This window comes from Pseudophryne corroboree, chromosome 2 (assembly GCF_028390025.1).
Source record: "Pseudophryne corroboree isolate aPseCor3 chromosome 2, aPseCor3.hap2, whole genome shotgun sequence".
NCBI lineage: Eukaryota > Metazoa > Chordata > Amphibia > Anura > Myobatrachidae > Pseudophryne > Pseudophryne corroboree.
In genome coordinates this window covers 215,699,633-215,719,987 of record NC_086445.1, presented here as the reverse complement: position 1 = coordinate 215,719,987, position 20,355 = coordinate 215,699,633, and the positions used below count along the sequence as shown (strand labels likewise).

Sequence of the window (20,355 nt, the reverse complement as noted above, 5' to 3'; positions counted from 1 at the left end):
CTACCCAGTTAATAGTATGAACAAACAACATAGTCTCGGTCTAAACCGATGAACCTATAACATAACCCTTATGTAAGCAATAACTATATACAAGTTTTGCAGAAGAAGTCCGCACTTGGGACGGGCGCCCAGCATCCTTTACGGACTACGAGAAATAGATTTACCGGTATGTGTAAAATCTTATTTTCTCTAACGTCCTAGAGGATGCTGGGACTCCGTAAGGACCATGGGGATTATACCAAAGCTCCCAAACGGGCGGGAGAGTGCGGATGACTCTGCAGCACCGATTGAGCAAACAGGAGGTCCTCCTCAGCCAGGGTATCAAATTTATAGAACTTTGCAAAGGTGTTTGACCCCGACCAAGTAGCTGCTCGGCACAACTGTAATGCCGAGACCCCTCGGGCTGCCGCCCTAGATGAGCCCACCTTCCTAGTGGAATGGGCCATAACCGATTTAGGCAATGGCAATCCTGCCGTTGAATGCGCCTGCTGAATCGTGTTACAAATCCAGCGAGCAATAGTCTGCTTTGAAGCAGGCGCGCCAACTTTGTTGGCTGCATACAGAACAAACAGTGCTTCAGTTTTCCTAACCCTCGCTGTTCTGGCCACATAAATCTTCAAAGCCCTGACCACATCAAGGGACTCGGAATCCTCCAAGTCCCATGTAGCCACAGGCACGACAATAGGTTGATTCATATGAAAAGAAGAGACCACTTTAGGCAGAAATTGAGGACGAGTCCTCAATTCTGCCCTATCCACGTGGATAACCAGATAGGGCTTTTATGTGACAAAGCCGCTAATTCAGAAACACTCCTCGCAGAAGCCAAGGCCAACAACATGACCACTTTCCAAGTGAGATATTTCAACTCCACTGTTGTGAGTGGTTCAAACCAAGGTGACTTGAGGAAACTTAATACCACATTAAGAGCTCACGGCGCCACCGGAGGTACAAAAGGAGGCTGAATATGCAGCACCCCCTTCACGAATGTCTGTACTTCAGGAAGAGAAGCCAATTCCTTTTGAAAGAAAATGGATAAGGCCGAAATTTGGACCTTTATGGATTCTAATTTTAGGCCCAAAGTCACTTCTGTTTGCAGGAAGTGAAGCAGACGACCCAAATGGAACTCCTCCAAAGGAGCAGTCCTGGCCTCACAACAAGAAACATATTTTCGCCATATACGGTGATAATGTTTCAATGTCACGTCCTTCCTAGCCTTGATCAGGGTAGGAATGACCTCCTCCGGAATACCTTTTTTTGCTAGGATCCGGCGTTCAACCGCCATGCCGTCAAACGCAGCCGCGGTAAGTCTTGGAACAGACAGGGCCCCTGCTGCAGCAGTTCCTGTCTTAGAGGAAGAGGCCACGGATCTTCTGTGAGCAACTCTTGCAGATCCGGATACCAAGTCCTTCGTGGCCAATCTGGAACAATGAGGATTGTTCTTACTCTTCTTAGTCTTATTATTCTCAACACCTTGGGTATGAGAGGTAGAGGAGGGAACACATAGACCGATCTGAACACCCAAGGTGTCACTAGAGCGTCCACCGCTACCGCCTGAGGGTCTCTTGACCTGGCGCAATACCGCTTTAGCTTTTTGTTTAGACGGGACGCCATCATGTCTATCTGAGGCAGTCCCCACCGACCCACGATCTGTGCGAAGACTTCTTGATGAAGTCCCCACTCTCCCAGATGCAGGTCGTGCCTGCTGTGGAAGTCCGCTTCCCAGTTGTCCACCCCCTGGATGAATACAGCTGATAGGGCGTTTACATGGCCTTCCGCCCAGCGAAGAATCCTGGTCGCTTCTGCCATGGCCGCTCTGCTCCTTGTGCCGCCTTGGCGGTTTACATGAGCCACTGCTGTGACATTGTCTGACTGAATCAGAACCGGTTTGTCCCGAAGCAATGCCTCCGCCTGGCGTAGGGCGTTGTATATGGCCCTCAACTCCAGGACGTTGATGTGGAGACAAGTCTCTAGATTCGACCAGAGACCTTGGAAATTTCTTCCCAGTGTGACTGCTCCCCAACCTCGGAGGCTTGGGTCCGTGGTCACCAGGATCCAGTCCTGAATTCCGAACCTGCGGCCTTCTAGGAGGTGAGCACTGTGCAGCCACCACAAGAGAGATACCCTGGCTCTGGGAGACAGGGTGATCCTCTGATGCATTTGTAAATGGGACCCGGACCATTTGTCCAGTAGATCCCATTGAAAGGTCCTCGCATGGAACCTTCCGAAGGGGATGGCCTTGTACGATGCCTCCATCTTCCCCAGGACACGCATGCAGTGATGCACTGAAACCTTTTTTAGCTTTAATAGGTTCCTGACCAGGGCTATGAGCTCCTGAGCCTTTTCCATCGGAAGAAAAACCTTTTTTCTGGTCTCTGTCTAGAATCAGACCCAGAAAGGTCAGGCGCGTTGTAGGGACTAGCTGGGACTTCGATATATTAAGAATCCAGCCGTGCCCCTGCAACATCCTCACCGACAGCGACACGCTGTCCAGCAACACGCTGTCCAGCAACTTCTCCCGAGATCTCGCCTTTATGAGGAGATTGTCTAAGTATGGGATAATTGTGACACCCTGCTTGTGCAGGAGCACCATCATTTCCGCCATTACCTTGGTGAAAATTCTCGGGGCTGTGGAAAGCCCAAACGGCAACGTCTGAAATTGGTAATGACAGTCCTGTACTGCAAATCTCAGGAACGCCTGGTGAGGAGGGAAAATCGGAAGATGAAGGTATGCATCCTTTATGTCCAGAGACACCATCCAATCCCCCCCCTCCAGGCTGGCGATGACCGCTCTGAGCGATTCCATCTTGAACTTGAACTTTTTCAAGTACAAGTTCAGGGATTTTAGATTCAAAATGGGCCTGACCGAACCGTCCGGTTTCTGGACCACAAACAGGGTTGAGTAATACCCCTTTCCTTGCTGGAGAAGAGCAAATTTGGCTATCACCTGTTGAAGATGCAATTTTTGAATTGCAGTCAACACTAACTCCCTCTCTGACGGGGAAGCTGGCAGAGCCGATTTGAAAAACCGGCGAGGAGGCACGTCTTTGTATTCCAGCCTGTATCCCTGAGAAACAATCTCTATAGCCCAGGGATCCACCTGTGAGTGAACCCAGACCTGGCTGAAAAATCGAAGACGTGCCCCCACTTGAGCTGACTCCCCCCGGGAAGCCCCAGCGTCATGCGGTGGACTTTGCAGATGCAGGGGAGGACTTCTGCTCCTGGAAACTAGCAGCATGCAGCTTTTTTCCCTTGCCTTTTCCCCTGGCAAGGAAGGACGATCCCCGTACCTTCTTGCTTTTATTGGAACGAAAGGACTGCATTTGATAATGAGGTGCCTTTTTAGTATGCTGCGGGGGGACATAAGGTAAGAAATTCGATTTACCGGCCGTAGCAGTAGAGACAAGGTCCGAGAGGCCTTCTCCAAACAACTCCTCCCCCTTGTAAGGCAACGACTCCATATGCCGCTTTGAGTCGGCATCCCCCGTCCACTGTCGGGTCCACAGGAGTCGCCTAGCAGAAATAGACATAGCATTTATTCTGGAGCTTAGTAAACAAATGTCTCTTTGAGCATCCCTCATATATAAAGCAGCATCTTTGATATGCTCTAGGATCATTAGAATGGTATCCTTATCTAGGGTGTCAAGTTCCGCAGATAAGGAATCCTTCCATGCTGCGACAGCACTACACACCCAGGCCGATGCCATAGCCGGTCTAACGATAGTACCGGAATGTGTGTAAATGTGCTTCATGGTAACCTCCTGCTTACGATCAGCAGGATCCTTGAGGGAAGCTGTATCCTGAGAAGGCAGTGCCACCTTCTTGGATAAGCGTGTCAGCGCCTTGTCTACCTTCGGCAAAGATTCCCATCGTATCCTGTCCTTTTGTGGAAAGGGATACGCCATAAGAATCCTTTTGGGAACTTGTAGTCTCCTATCTGGAGATTCCCAAGCCTTTTCGCACAAGTCGCTTAGCTCAAATGAGGATGGAAAAGTGACCTCAGGCTTTTTCCCTTTATACATGTGTACCCTCGTGTCAGGGACAGGGGGTTCCTCAGTGATATGCAAAACCTCTTTAATGGCAATAATCATGTAATGAATACCTTTCGCCACCTTTGGCTGTAATTTTGAATCCTCATAGTCGACACTAGAGTCAGTATCTGTGTCGGTATCTGTGTCAGTGATCTGGGATATGGTGCGTTTTTGAGACCCTGAAGGTCCTGGTGCCACAGTGACAGGCATGGTCTGACTACCTGACTGATCCCTAGCTTCAGCCTTGTCTAATCGTTTATGCAGTAAATTTACATTTGCATTCAAGACATTCCACATATCCACCCAGTCCAGTGTCGGCGTTGCCGACGGCGACCAGACCATCATGCACTCCCCCTCATCCTTAGGTGAGCCTTCCTCATCAAACATGTCGACACACACGTACCGACACACTTCACACACACAGGGAATCTCTTTTCTGAAGACAGGTTCCCCCTGAGGCCCCTTGGAGAGACAAAGAGAGAGTATGCCAGCACACACCCCAGCGCTATATAACCCTGGAGAAAAACACAGATTGTTTACCCAGTAGCGCTGCTTAATGTATAAACGCCAATAATGTGCCCCCCCTCTACTTTAAAACCCCCTTTCACCGTGTGTCAAGCAGGGGAGAGTCCGGGGAGCTTCCTCTCAGCGGTGCTGTGGAGAGAAAATGGCGCTGGTGAGTGCTGAGGGAGAAGCCCCGCCCCCTCGGCGGCGGGCTTCTGTCCCGCTCAAACTTACTAAAAAATGACGGGGGCTCTTTTATATACATGTACAGTGCCCACCTGTACATGTATATAGACTTTTGCCATAGGAGAGGTGTTTTATTGCTGCCCAGGGCACCCCCCCTGTGCCCTGCACCCTTACAGTGACCAGAGTGTGTGAGGTGTATGGGAGCAATGACGCACAGCTGCGGTGCTGTGCGTTACCTCAGTGAAGCACCGAAGGCTTCTGCCACCTGAGACGTCTCTTCTGGCTCTGTGAGGAGAACGGCGGCGCGGCTCTGGGGTGAACGCCCAGGACGAACCTGTGTTCACTCCCTCTGGAGCTAATGGTGTCCAGTAGCCGAGGAAGCAGAGCCTATCATTTAAGTAGGTCTGCTCCTCTCTCCTCAGTCCCTCGATGCAGGGAGCCTGTTGCCAGTAGTGCTCCCTGAAAAAGAGAAAAAATCCTAACAAAAATGCTTTCTAAGCAGGAAACTCAGGAGAGCTCCCTGCAGTGCACCCATTCTCCTCTGGGCACAGTCTAAAACTGGGGTCTGGAGGAGGGGCATAGAGGGAGGAGCCAGTGCACACCCAGAGTCCAAAGTCTTTCTTAAAGTGCCCATGCCTCCTGCGGAGCCCGTCTATTCCCCATGGTCCTTACGGAGTCCCAGCATCCTCTAGGACGTTAGAAAAATTATTATTATTAAAAATTTTTATAAGGTGCCACAAGTGATCCGCAGCACTGTACATATACGGCAAGTACTTAGTACACAAAACATTGCGTAACATTACAGTAACCAAGACATAAACAGAGCACAGGTAACAATTAGCACCACAATGATCAGAACACAATACAGCTGGGAAGCAAGGTGAGTGAGGGAATCAGCGAAGGGTGGAAGCTTTCTCCAGTAGTGACGGCACGAATAGTAGTAGTAGAGCCACTGGAAGAGATGAGCGGTTATGAGTGAGAGGAATTCTGGGTTAATTGGCCACTGAGTAGGTGACGGCTGTCAATGAACTGCTAGAGAAGAGGGCTGTGAGAACAGGAGGGAGGAGGACCCTGCTTCTAGGATATTACAATCTAGGGATAGGGGAGACTGACAGATGGCATACATAAGAGGTGTGCATGTGGATGGGGACCTAAGGGCAGGAGGTAGGCGAGGTAGAGATGAATGAGGTAGAAGGTGGGATGACAAGGTTATGTGGTGGAAGCAGGCCCGGCGCTACCCGCTCAGCGAAGGGATGCAGTGCAGGGAGGCGCTGGGACAGAGAGGCGCTTTCCCTGCTCTGAATCCCTTCACTGCTGCGCCGTCCTGTCCCCCCTGCTGCTGCTGTGTCTGTCACTGTATGACAGTCACTGGCAGCAGCGCCTGCAGAATCAAATACCTCCTGCCTTCCCTCCCCGTGTGACAGCAGCTGAGTGCTGAGTACGGGACAGAAGGGGGCGGAGCTAAACGGACCGAAATGGGGCGGGGCTAAACGGGACAGAAGGGGCGGAGCTACACTGACTAGGCTGCAGTACAGAGGGAGACTGGCTTAGGTAAGTGTGTGTGTGTGTGTGTGTGTGTGTGTGTGTGTGTGTGTGTGTGTGTGTGTGTGTGTGTGTGTGTGTGCGCATATGGTGGGTGGGTGTATATGTGTGAATTGTGTGTGTGAGGTATGTCTGCGTACGCGCACTTTATGGACGCTAGTACTGGGGGGGGCATTACGTATAATGACGCTACTACTGGGGGAGACCATTACATGCAAGGACGCTACTACTACTGGGGGGGCATTACGTATAAGGACGCTACTACTACAGGGGGGCATTACGTGAAACTACGCTACTACTGGGGTGGCCATTATTTATAAGGACGATACTACTACTAGGGGGGAATTACGTATAAGGATGTTACTACTACTGTGGGTGCACTACGTATAAGGATGCTACTACTACAGGGGGGGCTTTACGCGTAACGACGCTACTACTACTGGGAGGGTGCATTACGTATAAGGACGCTACTACAGGGGGGGCATTACGCGTAACAACGCTACTACTGCTGGGGGGGGGCATTACTTATAAGGACGCTACTAGTACTACGGGGGAATTACATATAAGGAGGCTTCAACTGGGGGTGCATTATGTATAAGGACGCTACTACTACTGTGGGGCATTACGTATATGGACGATACTACTATTATGGGGAATTACGTATAAGGACGCTTTTACTACTGGGGGTGCACTACGTATAAGGACGCTACTACTGCTGGGGGGGCATTACGTATAAGAACGCTACTACTACTACTTGGGGGCATTATATATAAGGACGCTACTATTACTTGGGGGGCATTACGTATAACAATGCTACCACTACTAGAGGGGCATTACGTATAAGGATGCTACTACTGGGGGGGCATTATGCATAAGGACGCTACTACTACAGGGGGGGGGGCATTACATGTAAAGATGCTACTACTGGGGGGGCTATTACGTATAAGGACGCTACTAGTACTGTGGGGGGGCATTACGTATAAGGACGCTACTACTACTAGGGGGGAATTACGTACAAGGACGCTTCTACTACTGGGGGTGCACTACGTATAAGGACACTTCTACTACTGGGGGGGGCATTACGTATATAAGGACGCGTCTACTACTGGGGTGCACTACGTATAAGGATGCTACTACTACTCTGGGTGCATTATGTATAAGGATGCTACTACTACTGGGGGGGCACTACGTATAAGGATGCTACTACTACTGGGGGGCATTATGTATAAGGATGCTACTACTACTGTGAGTGCATTATGTATAAGGGTGCTACTACTACTGGGGGGGCATTATGTATAAGGGTGCTACTACTACTGGGGTGCATTACATATAAGGACGCTACTACTACGGGTGGGGCATTACGTATAAGATTAATAAGATTGTGCTACATTGTGGCGTAATTTTAAATGGGGGTACTATTGTGTGGCCATGCCCCTTAGTTGTGAGACCACACCCCTTTTCCCGGCGCACGCCAACGGAATATGGGAGGGTGCAATTTTATAGTTTGCAGGGGGGCGCCGAACACCCTAGCACCGGCCCTGGGTGGAAGGGTACGCTTTGTTGAACATGTGGGTTTTTAGTGCATGTTTAAAGCTAAGCAAGGTCAGGGGAGAGCCAGCGAGGGAGCTTGTTCCAGTGAAGGAAGGGGAGACTAACTGGAGTAAAGGCTAATAACACTGTCGCTAGATATAATTTTTTCTTTGATTATTTATTTTCAGAAGGAGATGGATGGAAATTTTAACTCCTGGAAAATATAATTTTAACAACATATGGATATTAAACAAATCAAAAAGGCAGAAAGTCGACTTAGAATGCCGACAGGGTTAGACTACGGGGTCGGAGGGTTTCATTGTGGGCAGGTTAGTATAAGGGATAGACCAGGGGTGGGCAATTATTTCAGCTGGGGGGCCACTTAACACTTCCAGTGAATAGTCGAGGGCCACACACAAAATATCTTGTAAATCGGGTCTGAACTGCGCATGCACCGCAATGTGTAGGTGCGCCGGTCCGCAGCGTCGGGCAGCGATGGGATGGTACGAACAAAGTGATCGCACGGGCGATCGCAAGGTGATTGAGAGGAAGAGGACGTTTGTGAGTGGCAATTGAGCGTTTTAGAGGAGTGTCCGGAAAAACGCAGGAGGGACCAGGCGTTTGGAGGGAGAGTTTCTGACGTCAGCACTCAGCTCTGGCCCCGATCATCGCACTAGAAGAGTAAGTCCTGGGCTGCGCAGAGACTGCACAAACTTCTGTTTGTGCAGCTCTCTGCAGATGCGATCTCACCCCTGCACAGCGATTTCCCCCTCCCCTGTAGGCAGCGACTACCTGATCGCAGCAGTGCAAAAATCGCCTGCTAGCGATCAGGTCTGAATTAGGCCCATAGTTACGTATATAACTATAAAAACATAGTGTGGATAGATAGATATATATATATATATATATATATATATATATATGATATAAAACTACACAAACATACACCACAATATACATTACATACATAGTTTTTTTACAGGCAAAATCCAAGATGTCTAAAAAAACACAGTAATCCAGTAATAATTTTTTTTTTTTAAACAGTGCTGAAAACACCCCCCCCCCCCCCTCCCCTCCCCTAGACCCATATAGCAGTCTCTACCCCCCTTCCCTGCTGGACCCATATAGCAGTCCCTACCCCTCTCCCCCCCCCTCCCCTAAACCCATATAGCAGTCCCTACCCCTCTTGCCCCTCTCCCCTAAACCCATATAGCAGTCCCCCCCCCCTCCTAACCCCCCTTCCCTGAACCTATATAGCAGCTTTTAAAGTTAAGCACAGATCCATTTACCTTTTTCACAGTGGCAGATCAGCTGCCTGCTGCCAGATCCCCGCTGCCTGATGCCAGATCCCCGCTGCCTGCTGCCTGCTGCCCGCGGTGCCGCACAGAGTCGCTGCTGCTGCCCGCTCCTGCCGTGGCCCCGCCCCCCGTGCCGCCCAGCGCCTGACGTCACAGTGGGAATCCCGGTCAGCAGTGACGTGACCGGGATTTCCTCTGTGGCGCCGCGTCTGGGAGGTACGTAGCGCAATGACGAGCGGCTCAGCCAGTCGGGCCGCTTGTCATTGCACACTGTGTGGGACAGCGGGGCCAGGCAGGATCGGTTCGCGGGCCGCATCCGGCCCGCGGGTCGCTTGTTGCCCACCCCTAGGTTAGACACACTAGGGGGATGGTTAGGATTAGGGGTTAGCGATATCACTGGAACCACTCTGAAAAGTCAGAAGTCATCCCTTACTAATGGACACACATGATTCACTCATAGGGCTCCATCTAATTAGGTGCACATTTGCGAATGCAAGTTTGTTTCATGAAACCCGTAGACTTTGCATGTATGCGCATACCCGAGAAATGTGAGATCCAATAAGAAATGCCTATCTGCGTTACTCACAGTGAGGGTGTGCAAATTTTCTACAAAATGTATGAAAGAGTGAACCCCCCAAAAGTGTCAACTTTGTTAGCAGGACCATATAGAAGGCTGTTACTGGGCATAAGGGAAGTAGGACGCTCTTAAAAGGTGTCAAATGGTTAATTTGTGCATTTTTTTAAAGCAAAGAATTTTGTTTCATTACAAAGTAAAGAATAAATGCAAAAAAAAATAGATTTAGGGGTAATTTAAGACCACATTTAAAAATATATCTATATTTTTTAAATACGCATTCTCATTAAATTTGGGGTTTATAGAAAATGAAAAAGTTGATTTTGGTTTAATTTGAGGCCATTTCTTTTTTTCACCAATAATGACATGTAAATATAGGCCCAGTTAAGCTACTTGAATATTTCCAAATGCCTAATTAGTCATTGTGGTGTGGGGGAAAAGTGTGTGTGTGTGTGTGCGTGTGTGTGTGTGTGTGTGTGTGGGAGGGGGGGGGGGTATAATGGGGATGTCCAAGGGGTTCTGAAGCAAGACTTAACATTTTCACCTTATATAAAGACTCTCCCTACCTTTTCACACCCTCACTAGGGTGCACACATAAAAATGTGAAGTTCCTTTGAAAAAGTAATGTGAGTTTGGAAGGAACTGGATTTCAACTACAATTTGCAGTACGAATTTGCCATGGGAATAGCTCGCAGGATCCATGATTGGAGCCACGTGAGATTAATATTTCCCATCGGACATGGCACATATGTCGACATTCTAAATGTTGAACCTACTACCTCTTATAATTTGGAGAACACCATGTAATGATATTATTGCGGGATCCGGTCTTCAGTTCGACAGTATGTAGGTCGACACTGCCTAGGTTGACCACTATTGGTCGACAGTAGGTAGATAGACATGGTTTCTAGGTCGACAGGGACTCTAGGTCGACGTGTTCTATGTCGACATGAGAAAGGGTCGACATAAGTTTTTCAATATTTTTTTCCCCATTTTTTTAACTTTTACATACTTTACGATCCACGTGGACTACAATTGGGAACGGTAACCTGTGCCGAGCGCAGCGAGGCACCTTGCCCGAAGCATGTGAGGGGACATGGTTCACTAATTTGGTTTCCCGGTCACTGTACGGAGATAAAGACACAAAAAAAAAGTAAAAAAAACTCATGTTAACCTTTTCTCATGTCGACCTAGTACATGTCAACCTAGAGTCCCTGTCGACCTAGAAACCACGTTGACCTACTTACTGTCGACTAATAGTGGTCGGCCTAGACACTGTCGACCTAAGTCTAATCTACCTAACATACCACACCCATTACTGCATAGCAAGAATTCAGAACTAAAAAGTTTCCAACATCTGCTAAGCAGGTGCACTGCTGCTTCCACAGGTTACAAGGGAACCCCGACTTCTGTACTACAGGCTGGGTGTACCTAGCTACATCACTGGTTGGCAATCCTATGCATGACTTACATGATGCATCTTCTCTATAGATACACAATCTTTTTTTATGGGGCCACTCATGAGATCATAGGTGCACTAATTGAGCAAGTTCACAGTGAATCTGCACATCAGGGGTTAATTCCGAGTCAAACGCATAGTGCTGGCATATGCGGACGTCCTTGTCTGTCAGATTTACTATTGTATGCTAATGTACACCTACCTTCAGGCATGCTGTATGACATTCTCCACCTAATGTTTTTCTGGCCACAGCCACCCCATGCACTTACAACTACCCCAGGCTGGCTATAGGCCACTGACAGTCCCACGAGATGCATATTTCCTGTGCGTCTGTACTGTAGCCACCCAGTTGCTGCCCAGAGTGATTCAGCCGAGTACAAATAAAACCGTCCGCTCTTGTATCTTCTGTTAAGGCGCGTATGCTTGGTGCAGACATAGGCAGTCTGAGATTGCTTGGTGCAGACATAGGCAGTCTGAGATTGCTTGGTGCAGAAATAGGCAGTCTGAGATTGCTTGGTGCAGAAATAGGCAGTCTGAGATTGCTTGGTGCAGAAATAGGCAGTCTGAGATTGCTTGGTGCAGAAATAGGCAGTCTGAGATTGCTTCTCACGGTGCATGCGCAGTTTGCAGATAGTCAGGAGAAGTGCCCGCTTTTGGACTTGCTTCCGACCCCCAATGTGCATGATTTTTATTTTTGAAGATGGCACGGAACATAACAAAACATTGAGCTTGGTTTTTGCAAAATTGTTTTTTATATAAAACCTTTAGCCATTATACTGTGCAGTGGGATTTTCATCTACCACCATAATGTAGGTACCGAATGGGATGTAGTTATGTGACTGGCGGTCAGGAGACATCCCGGCCCCTCAGAATCCCGACAGTCGGCATGCCGACTAGCAGGGACTATTCCCACGACACCCATAGAGTGGGAATAGAACCTGTGGCAATAGCAGCTCGCCACCGAGCCCACAGCGTGGCAAGCGCAGTGTGCTCACAAAGGGCTTGTTGCGCTTTCCCCCCCGCAGTGCACTACACTTACTGCAAGTTACTGCACTGACCTTCAGCATTATGCCCCCCCCCCCCCCTTTCCCCATTTCTGTAACTGTGTGGAGGTGCCTAGCAAATTACAGATATGATTACTACCCACCAAATACCAAAGAAAATAAAGGGCTTTTGAAACCCAATAATCTTAAAGCATCAGCATGAAGTCATCAGCTTACTTTTGGCTGGCAAAGTCCGTTCCTGAGCTGGTCTGAGAACCTGTCGCCTTATACTGCAGGTTCAGTGTAACATCGCTGGTGCTAGCTTTGTTTACATCGGCGGCATACAACTGTTCAGCCAGATTGGCAATCTCAGTAGCTGTGGCAGCTCGTGCTTGTCCTGTGTTTTCCAGGTTTTCAAAAGCAAAAAGAAAACAAAACAACATTTGACTAAAGCCACCATAGAATTGTAATTTATAATAAATAGTTATCTACAGAGCCTGCCCTAGGCATAGGCAAATTATGCAAATTCCTAGGGCATTTGGAATGCCAAGGGGCGCAAGCAGTTTATGCTGATTATAATGATATGCGGCATGCCTATATTCTGTGTGTGACTGTGGCTGTATATGCATACAAAATGCTACGTTACAGTGTATTCTTGGAAATCATTGTAACGTTTTGTATGCAGATACAGTCGCACACAGAATATAGACATGCCGCATATTATTTTAATTAGCAAAAGCTGCTTGTGCATCCTAGCCACATAGCAATGCAAATAAGATAAATTTTTCGGCAAAAAAGGTGCCCGACGTTAGCAGAGCTGGCCTAGAGCTGCCAACTGACTCATGCCAGGCATCTCCTGCTGCATGGCGGATTGAGGAAAGATGTATGAGGACACATCTGTATCCAAGCAGAGATCACAGTGTTAGTGGCCGCGTGAGTGCTGTGTACAGGTGGGTTGGTTGTGCAATAGTGTTCGACATGTGTAAGGTGCATTATGTGTGTAATGTGTATAAATGCATTAATAATTTGTGGCATATGTGAAAGGGGCACTGTGTGTGTCATTGTGTGTATAAGGGCATTAATAATGTGTGGCATATGTGTAAGGGACATTATGTGTGTCGCTATGTGCATAAGGGCATTAATAATGTGTGGCATATGTGAAAGTGACATTATGTGTATAAGGGCATTAATAAAGGTTGGCATAATGTGTAAGTCGCATTACTGTATGTTTATAAGGATATTAATAATGTGTGTCATATATGTAAGGGGCATTACTGTGAGGTATTATGTGTATAAATGCATTACTAATGTGTGGCATTATTTGTATAAGGTGCTCTACTGTGTGGCGTAACGTATAGAAGGGGCATTACTGTGTGGTCTAATGTGAATAAAGATCAATATGGTGTGGTGTAATGTGAATAAGGAGAAATTCAGTGTGATGTAATGTTAATAAGGGGCACTACTGAGAAGAGTAACGTATATAAGGTAAAGTGGTACTACTGTGTGATGTAACGTGAATAAGGGACACTATCGCATGATATAATGTGAATAACGTGATATAATGTGAATAACGTTGCTTTACTGTGTGGAGTAATTGTGTAGCCATGCCCCTTCCCTGCAAGAACATGTCCGTTTTTGGGCTGTGCACCGAATGTGCACACTGTTCCTATTTAAAATATAGGGGGTAGGAGCACCAATATGAGGACTGCCATGGGTGAAGGGTGATGGTGCTTTGAAAGGGTGCAGGGTCAAAGGCAGAACTAGCTGTGGTGCTAGGGGGCACCAGCCAATATCTTGCCTAGGGCATCATATTGGTTAGGGTCAGCTTTGGTTATCTATATGCAGATCAGTGCATGTGTCAGTTTCTGTGTGTGTTGAAACCATTTGATGGAGGACACAGAAGGAGCTTATTTTTTAGTACAATTTAGCTTATGTGTGGAGCTTGTATGTTCTTTCTATGATTTTCTGTGCTTCTTCTGGGTGCTGTGTCTTCCTTCTATTGTGTAAAGACATACTGACAGTTTAATTGGCTTAGGAGGACTAATAGCAAACCAAGAGTACAAGTGTACAAATAAGGGGCAGAGGCACTGCAGGATGCATATAATTCTGCATGCAGGACAATATATTCAGCATCAGGTCTGAGTTCCTGTAGAAGACTGATATGATTGCAAATTTCAGGGGCTTCAGGGGTAGTCACTATTGTGCCTATTACTGTCTTAATGTAGAGCGCTGCTGAATATGCTGGTGCCATATATATAAAGGCTAATAGTTATGTCGTGGGTTGGAGACTAAGGTATTGTGACGTGACGTCTATGGATTTTAGAGGAGAGTGATATAGTGACAGCAAATGGGGGATGTAAATTAGCAAATGTGTGCTGATAGTGGAGAGTTCCTGTGAATATCTGCTGTAAAGGTGGGAGCAGGGCCAACAACTTCTGTTCTATCAACTTCAAAATGCTGGCTATAACAGAAACATGGCTCACACAATCAGACATGGCCTCCCCTGCAGCACTGTCGCACGGGGGCCTCCACTTCACATACACCTCTAGGCCTAGTAACATTAAACCCGATCAATTTCTGGAAGATTTTTCTGCATTGCTCCCTCATTTCTATCCTCTGCCAGCTCCACCATCACCCATTACTATAGGTGTTTTCAATATCGCTATTGATAGTCTGAAATCTGCTGCTCATGCCTCTCCCAAAGGACTGACTCCTCTATTCATCAAGAAGGTCACTGCCTTGATATTGTATTCACTAGACTAGTCTCAGTTTCTGAATTCACTAACACTCCTTTCCATCTCTCAGATCACACTTATACTGCATGCTCACCTCCATTACTTCAAACTCAAAGTCACTGAAGTCCTACAATTCTCCTCAAACCCACAAAAATATTAATGCTATTAATTTTCAAGACCTTTCCTCCTCTCAGCAACAACTGCTCTCACCTATATCTGCATTCACTTCTCCTGAGATGGCTGTATCACATCTGAACCAGACTCTAGAAATAGCCTTTGAAGAAGTGGCTCCAGCCAACCATCATACTCCATGCAGGTCCATCAATCATGGCACTCTAAATGAACTAGACACCTACAAAAACCCTCACGTAAAGTTGACCGTAAATGGCGTAAATCTTCTACTCAAAGCGACTTTCTCACGTATACTGTAAGATTACATACCACTCCTATCGTAATGCCTTGGACACTGCCAAACAAACACATTTCCAAACTCTTATCTCTGCTCAAGCCTCTAACCCCAAGTGACTTTTAATACATTTAAATCACTTCTCACCCAACCCACTCGTGACCTGCTCAATTCCCTACCTGAACCCTCTGACGTTTTCTCTTCATTTGATTCCACATATGAAGATGAAGTATCAACACTCTTCTCATCCTCCTACTCTCATGCCCTCACAAATAAGTAAAGCTCTGTCTCCTGTGCTCGTCCCAACCTTAACTAAAATCTCCCATCTGTCTCTCTCTACTGGTATCTTTCCTTTACTGTTCAAGCATGCAGTAATTACTCACATTCTGAAAAAAACAAAATTCTGACCTAAACTCCCTCTCAAACTACAGTCCCATTTCTACTCTCTCATGCCCCTCCAAGCTACTTGAGAGACTTGCCTACACTCGCATCACATACTTTCTTAACTCACACTTTCTTAACTCACACAATTTATTGGACCTACTTCAGTCATGCTTTCATTCCCAAAACTCCACAGAGCCAGCACCGACTAAAGTAGTGAATGATCTGGTCTCTGGTAAGTCAAAAGGCCATTACTAACTTCTTTTTCTTCTAGATCTCTCTGCTGCTTTTGACACTGTTTACCACTCTCTTCTCATACAAACACTACAATCCCTAGATCTTCAGGAAACAACCCTTTCTCATCCTACCTATCTAATCCCTCTTTCAGTGCCTGCTTCCCTGAATCCACCTCCTTCATATCTCTATCAGTTGGAGTACTGCAAGGCTCAGTCTTAGGCCCTCTGCTTATCTCAATCTATACCACATCTCTTGGCAAACTAATCAGCTGTATTTAAGTATCATCTGTATACAGATGATACTCAAATCAACCTATCCTCCCCTGATTTCTCACCATCTGTATTGGTCCATGTCACTGAATGTCTTTCTGCCCTTTTATCTTGGATGCCATCTCACCACATCAAACTTACTATTTCCAAAATTGATTATATTTCCACCAACCAATTGTAGTTACCAACCTGATATCTCTATCACTGTTTATAACTCAACAATCATCTCTACCCCACAAGCTCGCTGCCTAGGTGTCATTCTTGACTCTAAACTAGGGAGGCCAATCCCGGGCTATTTTTTCCATCCCGGGTATTGGGATTGAAAAATGGTCAATCCCAGGAGTCACGGGATTGGCATTTCCCTGTGTGGCCACCCCCCTTGCCCCACCCCGCCCGCCCCACACACATAACTCACTATACACCTGGGGCGAACGGGCGTGTGGGAAACTTCAGCTGCTCTCTCCCGGTGGCTTGTGACGGTGGAACGTGACCTCTCACTGCTTGTCACGCTGCGCTGAGGAGCCAGGAAGAGGAAGCCGGCCAGCGTCTGAGCATACTGAGGACACTCAACGCGGATACCTCAATCCCTGGGGTTGAATCCCGGCCATTTTTAAGCTTAAATCCTGGGATCCTGCTGATCCCGAGCCCGGGATTGGCCTCCCTACTCTAAACTGTACTTTGTTCCACACATTTAATCTGTCTCAAAACCATGTTACATACATCGTAAAAACATATCCAACATACGACCATATCTTACACAAGACACTACAAAAACGCTAATCCATGCTCTCTTATTGGGGTATATTTCCTAGAGTGCAGGTTTTTAAAAGTAGCAACCAATCAGATTCTAGCTATTATATTCTAGAAGGTGCTAGACAAATGTTTAGCAGAATCTGATTGGTTGCTATGGGCAACATCTCCAATTCTAAAACCCAGACTTTAGTAAATATACCCCATTAACTTCCGCATTGATTATTGCAATAGTCATCTTACAGGTCTTACCAAAGAGAAACTCTCACCACTACAATCCGTTCTGAATGCAGCTGCAAGGTTACTCCTCCTCGCTAGATGTTCATGGTCTGCGGATTCACTATGTCAGTCCCTCCATTGGTTACCTGTATTCTACCATATTCAATATAAAATACGTTTACTCACACACAAGGCCATTAACCAATCTACACCAACGTACATCTCTTCGCTTATCTCAAAATATCTCCCAACCGACCTCATCACAAAATCTACGTCTCTCATCCACACTCATTATTCGCTACAATTCATGATTGCAGGACTTTCTTCATGCTGCCCCTACCCTGTGGAATGCCCTCCCATGCACAATAAGACTCTCATCTAGTCTCCAAACCTTCGAACATTCCCTGAAAACTCACATCTTCAGGCAAGCTCAACAAATTCCGGAAACCACCCACATGAACTTCATAAACTTTCCTATCCAAGTACAACAACCCCACTGTTCAGTCCACACATATCCTCACATATTTTCTCTCTCTTCACTTTCACATCATCCTGACCCCAGGCCAACATTGCTATGTGACCAAATCATACAGCCCACCAAGAACCTCTGCAATCTGGTGGACCATAATGCAATAGATAACACATATCCTTGTGTATCAATGCCTATTTCAGTATAGATTGTAAGCTTGCGTGCAGGGCCTTCCTAACTGTATGACTGTCTGTTATTACACAGTTTTGTTTTATCACTGTTGTTTCCAATTGTAAAGTGTAATGGAATTTGCTGCACTATGGGGGTCATTCCGAGTTGATCGCTCGCTAGCTGTTTTTTGCAGCCGTGCGAATGCATAGTCGCCGCCCACAGGGGAGTGTATTTTAGCTTTGCAAGTGTATGATCGCATGTGTAGCCGAGCTCTGCAAAAACATTTTGTGCAGTTTCTGAGTAGCTTTGAACTTACTCAGCCATTGCGATCACTTCAGCCTGTCCGGTCCCGGAATTGACGTCAGACACCCGCCGTGCAAACGCTTGGACACATCTGCGTTTTTTTCAACCACTCCAAGAAAATACTCAGTTGACACCCATAAATGCCTTCTTCCTGCCAATCTCCTTGCAATCGGCTGTGCGAATGGATTCTTCTTTAAATACATCGCCCAGCAACGATCCGCTTTGTACCCATATGACATGCCTGCGCATTGTGGTGCATACGCAGGCGCAGTAGTGACCTGATCACTGCGCTGCGAAAAACGGCAGCATGCGATCAGATCGGTATGACCCCCTATATAAGAAACAGTTAATGAGTAGATAATAAATAAATAAATAGGGACACCTCCTGATAATAGTCCTGATTATAGCATGAGAATGAACAATTTATGTGGGCAAAAGGGGAGGTGCTTATTTATTTAGGGCATGGATTTAGTAAACTTTGGAGATTGCTTGGAGCATCTGGGGAATGGCTGGCAAGAACTGGGGAATTGTTGGGGTAGGACAGGTGTATGGTTTGCTGATACATTAATGCATTTCTAGATTTATTTCTTCAGTGTTGTGACTTCTTCAGTGTTGTAACCTATGGGGCCAGGTTGAAGTTGGCAAATTGGCAAGAGGAGTTGAGAATATAGGAGATTATTTACTAAACCTTGGAAAGAGATATAGTGGATTAAGATGAAATATCAGCCAATTACCTTCTACCTGCCATGTTATAGGCTGTGTTTGAAAAATGACAGAAGCTGGTTGGCTGGTACTTTATCTCCGTCCACTTTATCTCTTTCCAAGGCTTAGTACATAGACCCCATAATGAGGATTAAGGCAGTTATGGAGATTTAATCTGCATTGGATTATATTGGATGATATTCTCAAATGTGGAGTACAGAGAAAATAAATGTCTTAATCATGGGTTATGTATTTAAAGGTAAAGTTTGCTGGTAATGTGTGTGATGAGATGCTTATAATGCACACTCCCTATTTGCATATAAACAATAACATTTATCTGCACATAAGGTGCTATGGTATTGCAGTAACTGTGTAGTATGCATTTGCATTACCAGCGGCAATGCTTGCTTGATCAGCACATGGAAAACATGTACAGCATATAATAGTAATCCCACATAGAGCCTTCACCGGTATATCTCCATGTACAGACTACTTATTCTGCATGTGGCATGTTTTCTGCTCCTGTACTTAAGAGCAAATAGCTAAATACACAATAAAATCAATACAATTTATTTGTACAATATTGATATTGACATGTTTTAATTAGAAATAACACATTATGTTATATGGTTTATGATGATTAATTAATTCACTAATCATTTCAATAATCTTCATACAACAGTGTACAAGGTATGAACTACTATAATTAATGTCTACAGAGTTAATTTTTCTATTCAACATTATTTTCGTTACTTTGTAAATGGATATAATATGATTTTGGTCACATACAAAATGATAACTAGCACAATAAGATAAAGTTAGATAGTAATCTGCCATACGCTATTTCAATGGATGCTAATTCACTCTGGAATCTAAACCTCTGCCGGTTTACAACATCAAACATTTGCTGCCACTCAGTAAAATAGAAGAAAATAAAGATTCTCACGTGGTTCTGGCAGGACAGCTCCGGAGATCACACATGGCAGGAGCCACAGGAGAGCAAAGATATCCCTCATGGTGTAGTGTATGCTGCACGAGTCCTGTGTACTTCTCCAGATCTACAAGTGTTTTATATAGGCTGCTTCTATCAGTGACCTCGGTGAGCACTCAGGAGACTAACCTTGTGTTTCTAGCAACCTCTCTGAACTCCAGGTGTTGTGTAACTTTGTAGTAGAACTTGAAATTTAGTTATTTATTTGCACCGGGTTCTGTACTAAGGGGGTGATTCAGTGCTGATAGTAGAAAAAATAGCACACCTGTGATCACAATCTCTGACATATGGGGGGATGCCCAGCACAGGGCTAGTCCGCCCCGCATGTCAAGCCCTACCCCCTCTCCCCCACCGCAGAGGTGCAAAGGTATCGCACAGCGGCAATGCTTTTGCACCTTGCGAGTAGCTCCCTGCTTACACAGCCAAGCAACGGTCTGGTAACTCCTACATTGTCTGGACCGCGCCCCCCCCCCCCAACGCCGTTCAAATGCCACCGGAACGCCCCTCCCGTCCCGCAACCGCCTCTGCCTTTCGCATCTCACTGTGTCCACACGCGCAGTGCGGCCGCTGCACGTGTACATAAGACAATCAGCTTATGGTCGACATGGTCAAAAGGTC

The 20,355-nt window shown here is 46.4% G+C and overlaps 1 protein-coding gene across 1 annotated transcript in view; it reads right to left on the bottom strand.

Moving 5' to 3' along the window:
• The window catches only part of LOC135050663 (uridylate-specific endoribonuclease D-like), a 34,789-nt gene extending 15,027 nt beyond the window's left edge, over nucleotides 1-19,762 (bottom strand). Inside the window, exons 1-2 of the mRNA XM_063957085.1 lie at nucleotides 19,693-19,762; nucleotides 12,342-12,501 (exon numbers count right to left, since the gene is read on the bottom strand). Of these exons, the coding sequence (XP_063813155.1) occupies nucleotides 12,342-12,501; nucleotides 19,693-19,762 (230 nt within the window). The remainder of the gene's footprint in view (nucleotides 1-12,341; nucleotides 12,502-19,692) is intronic.
• Between the last annotated feature and the right edge of the window lie 593 nt (nucleotides 19,763-20,355).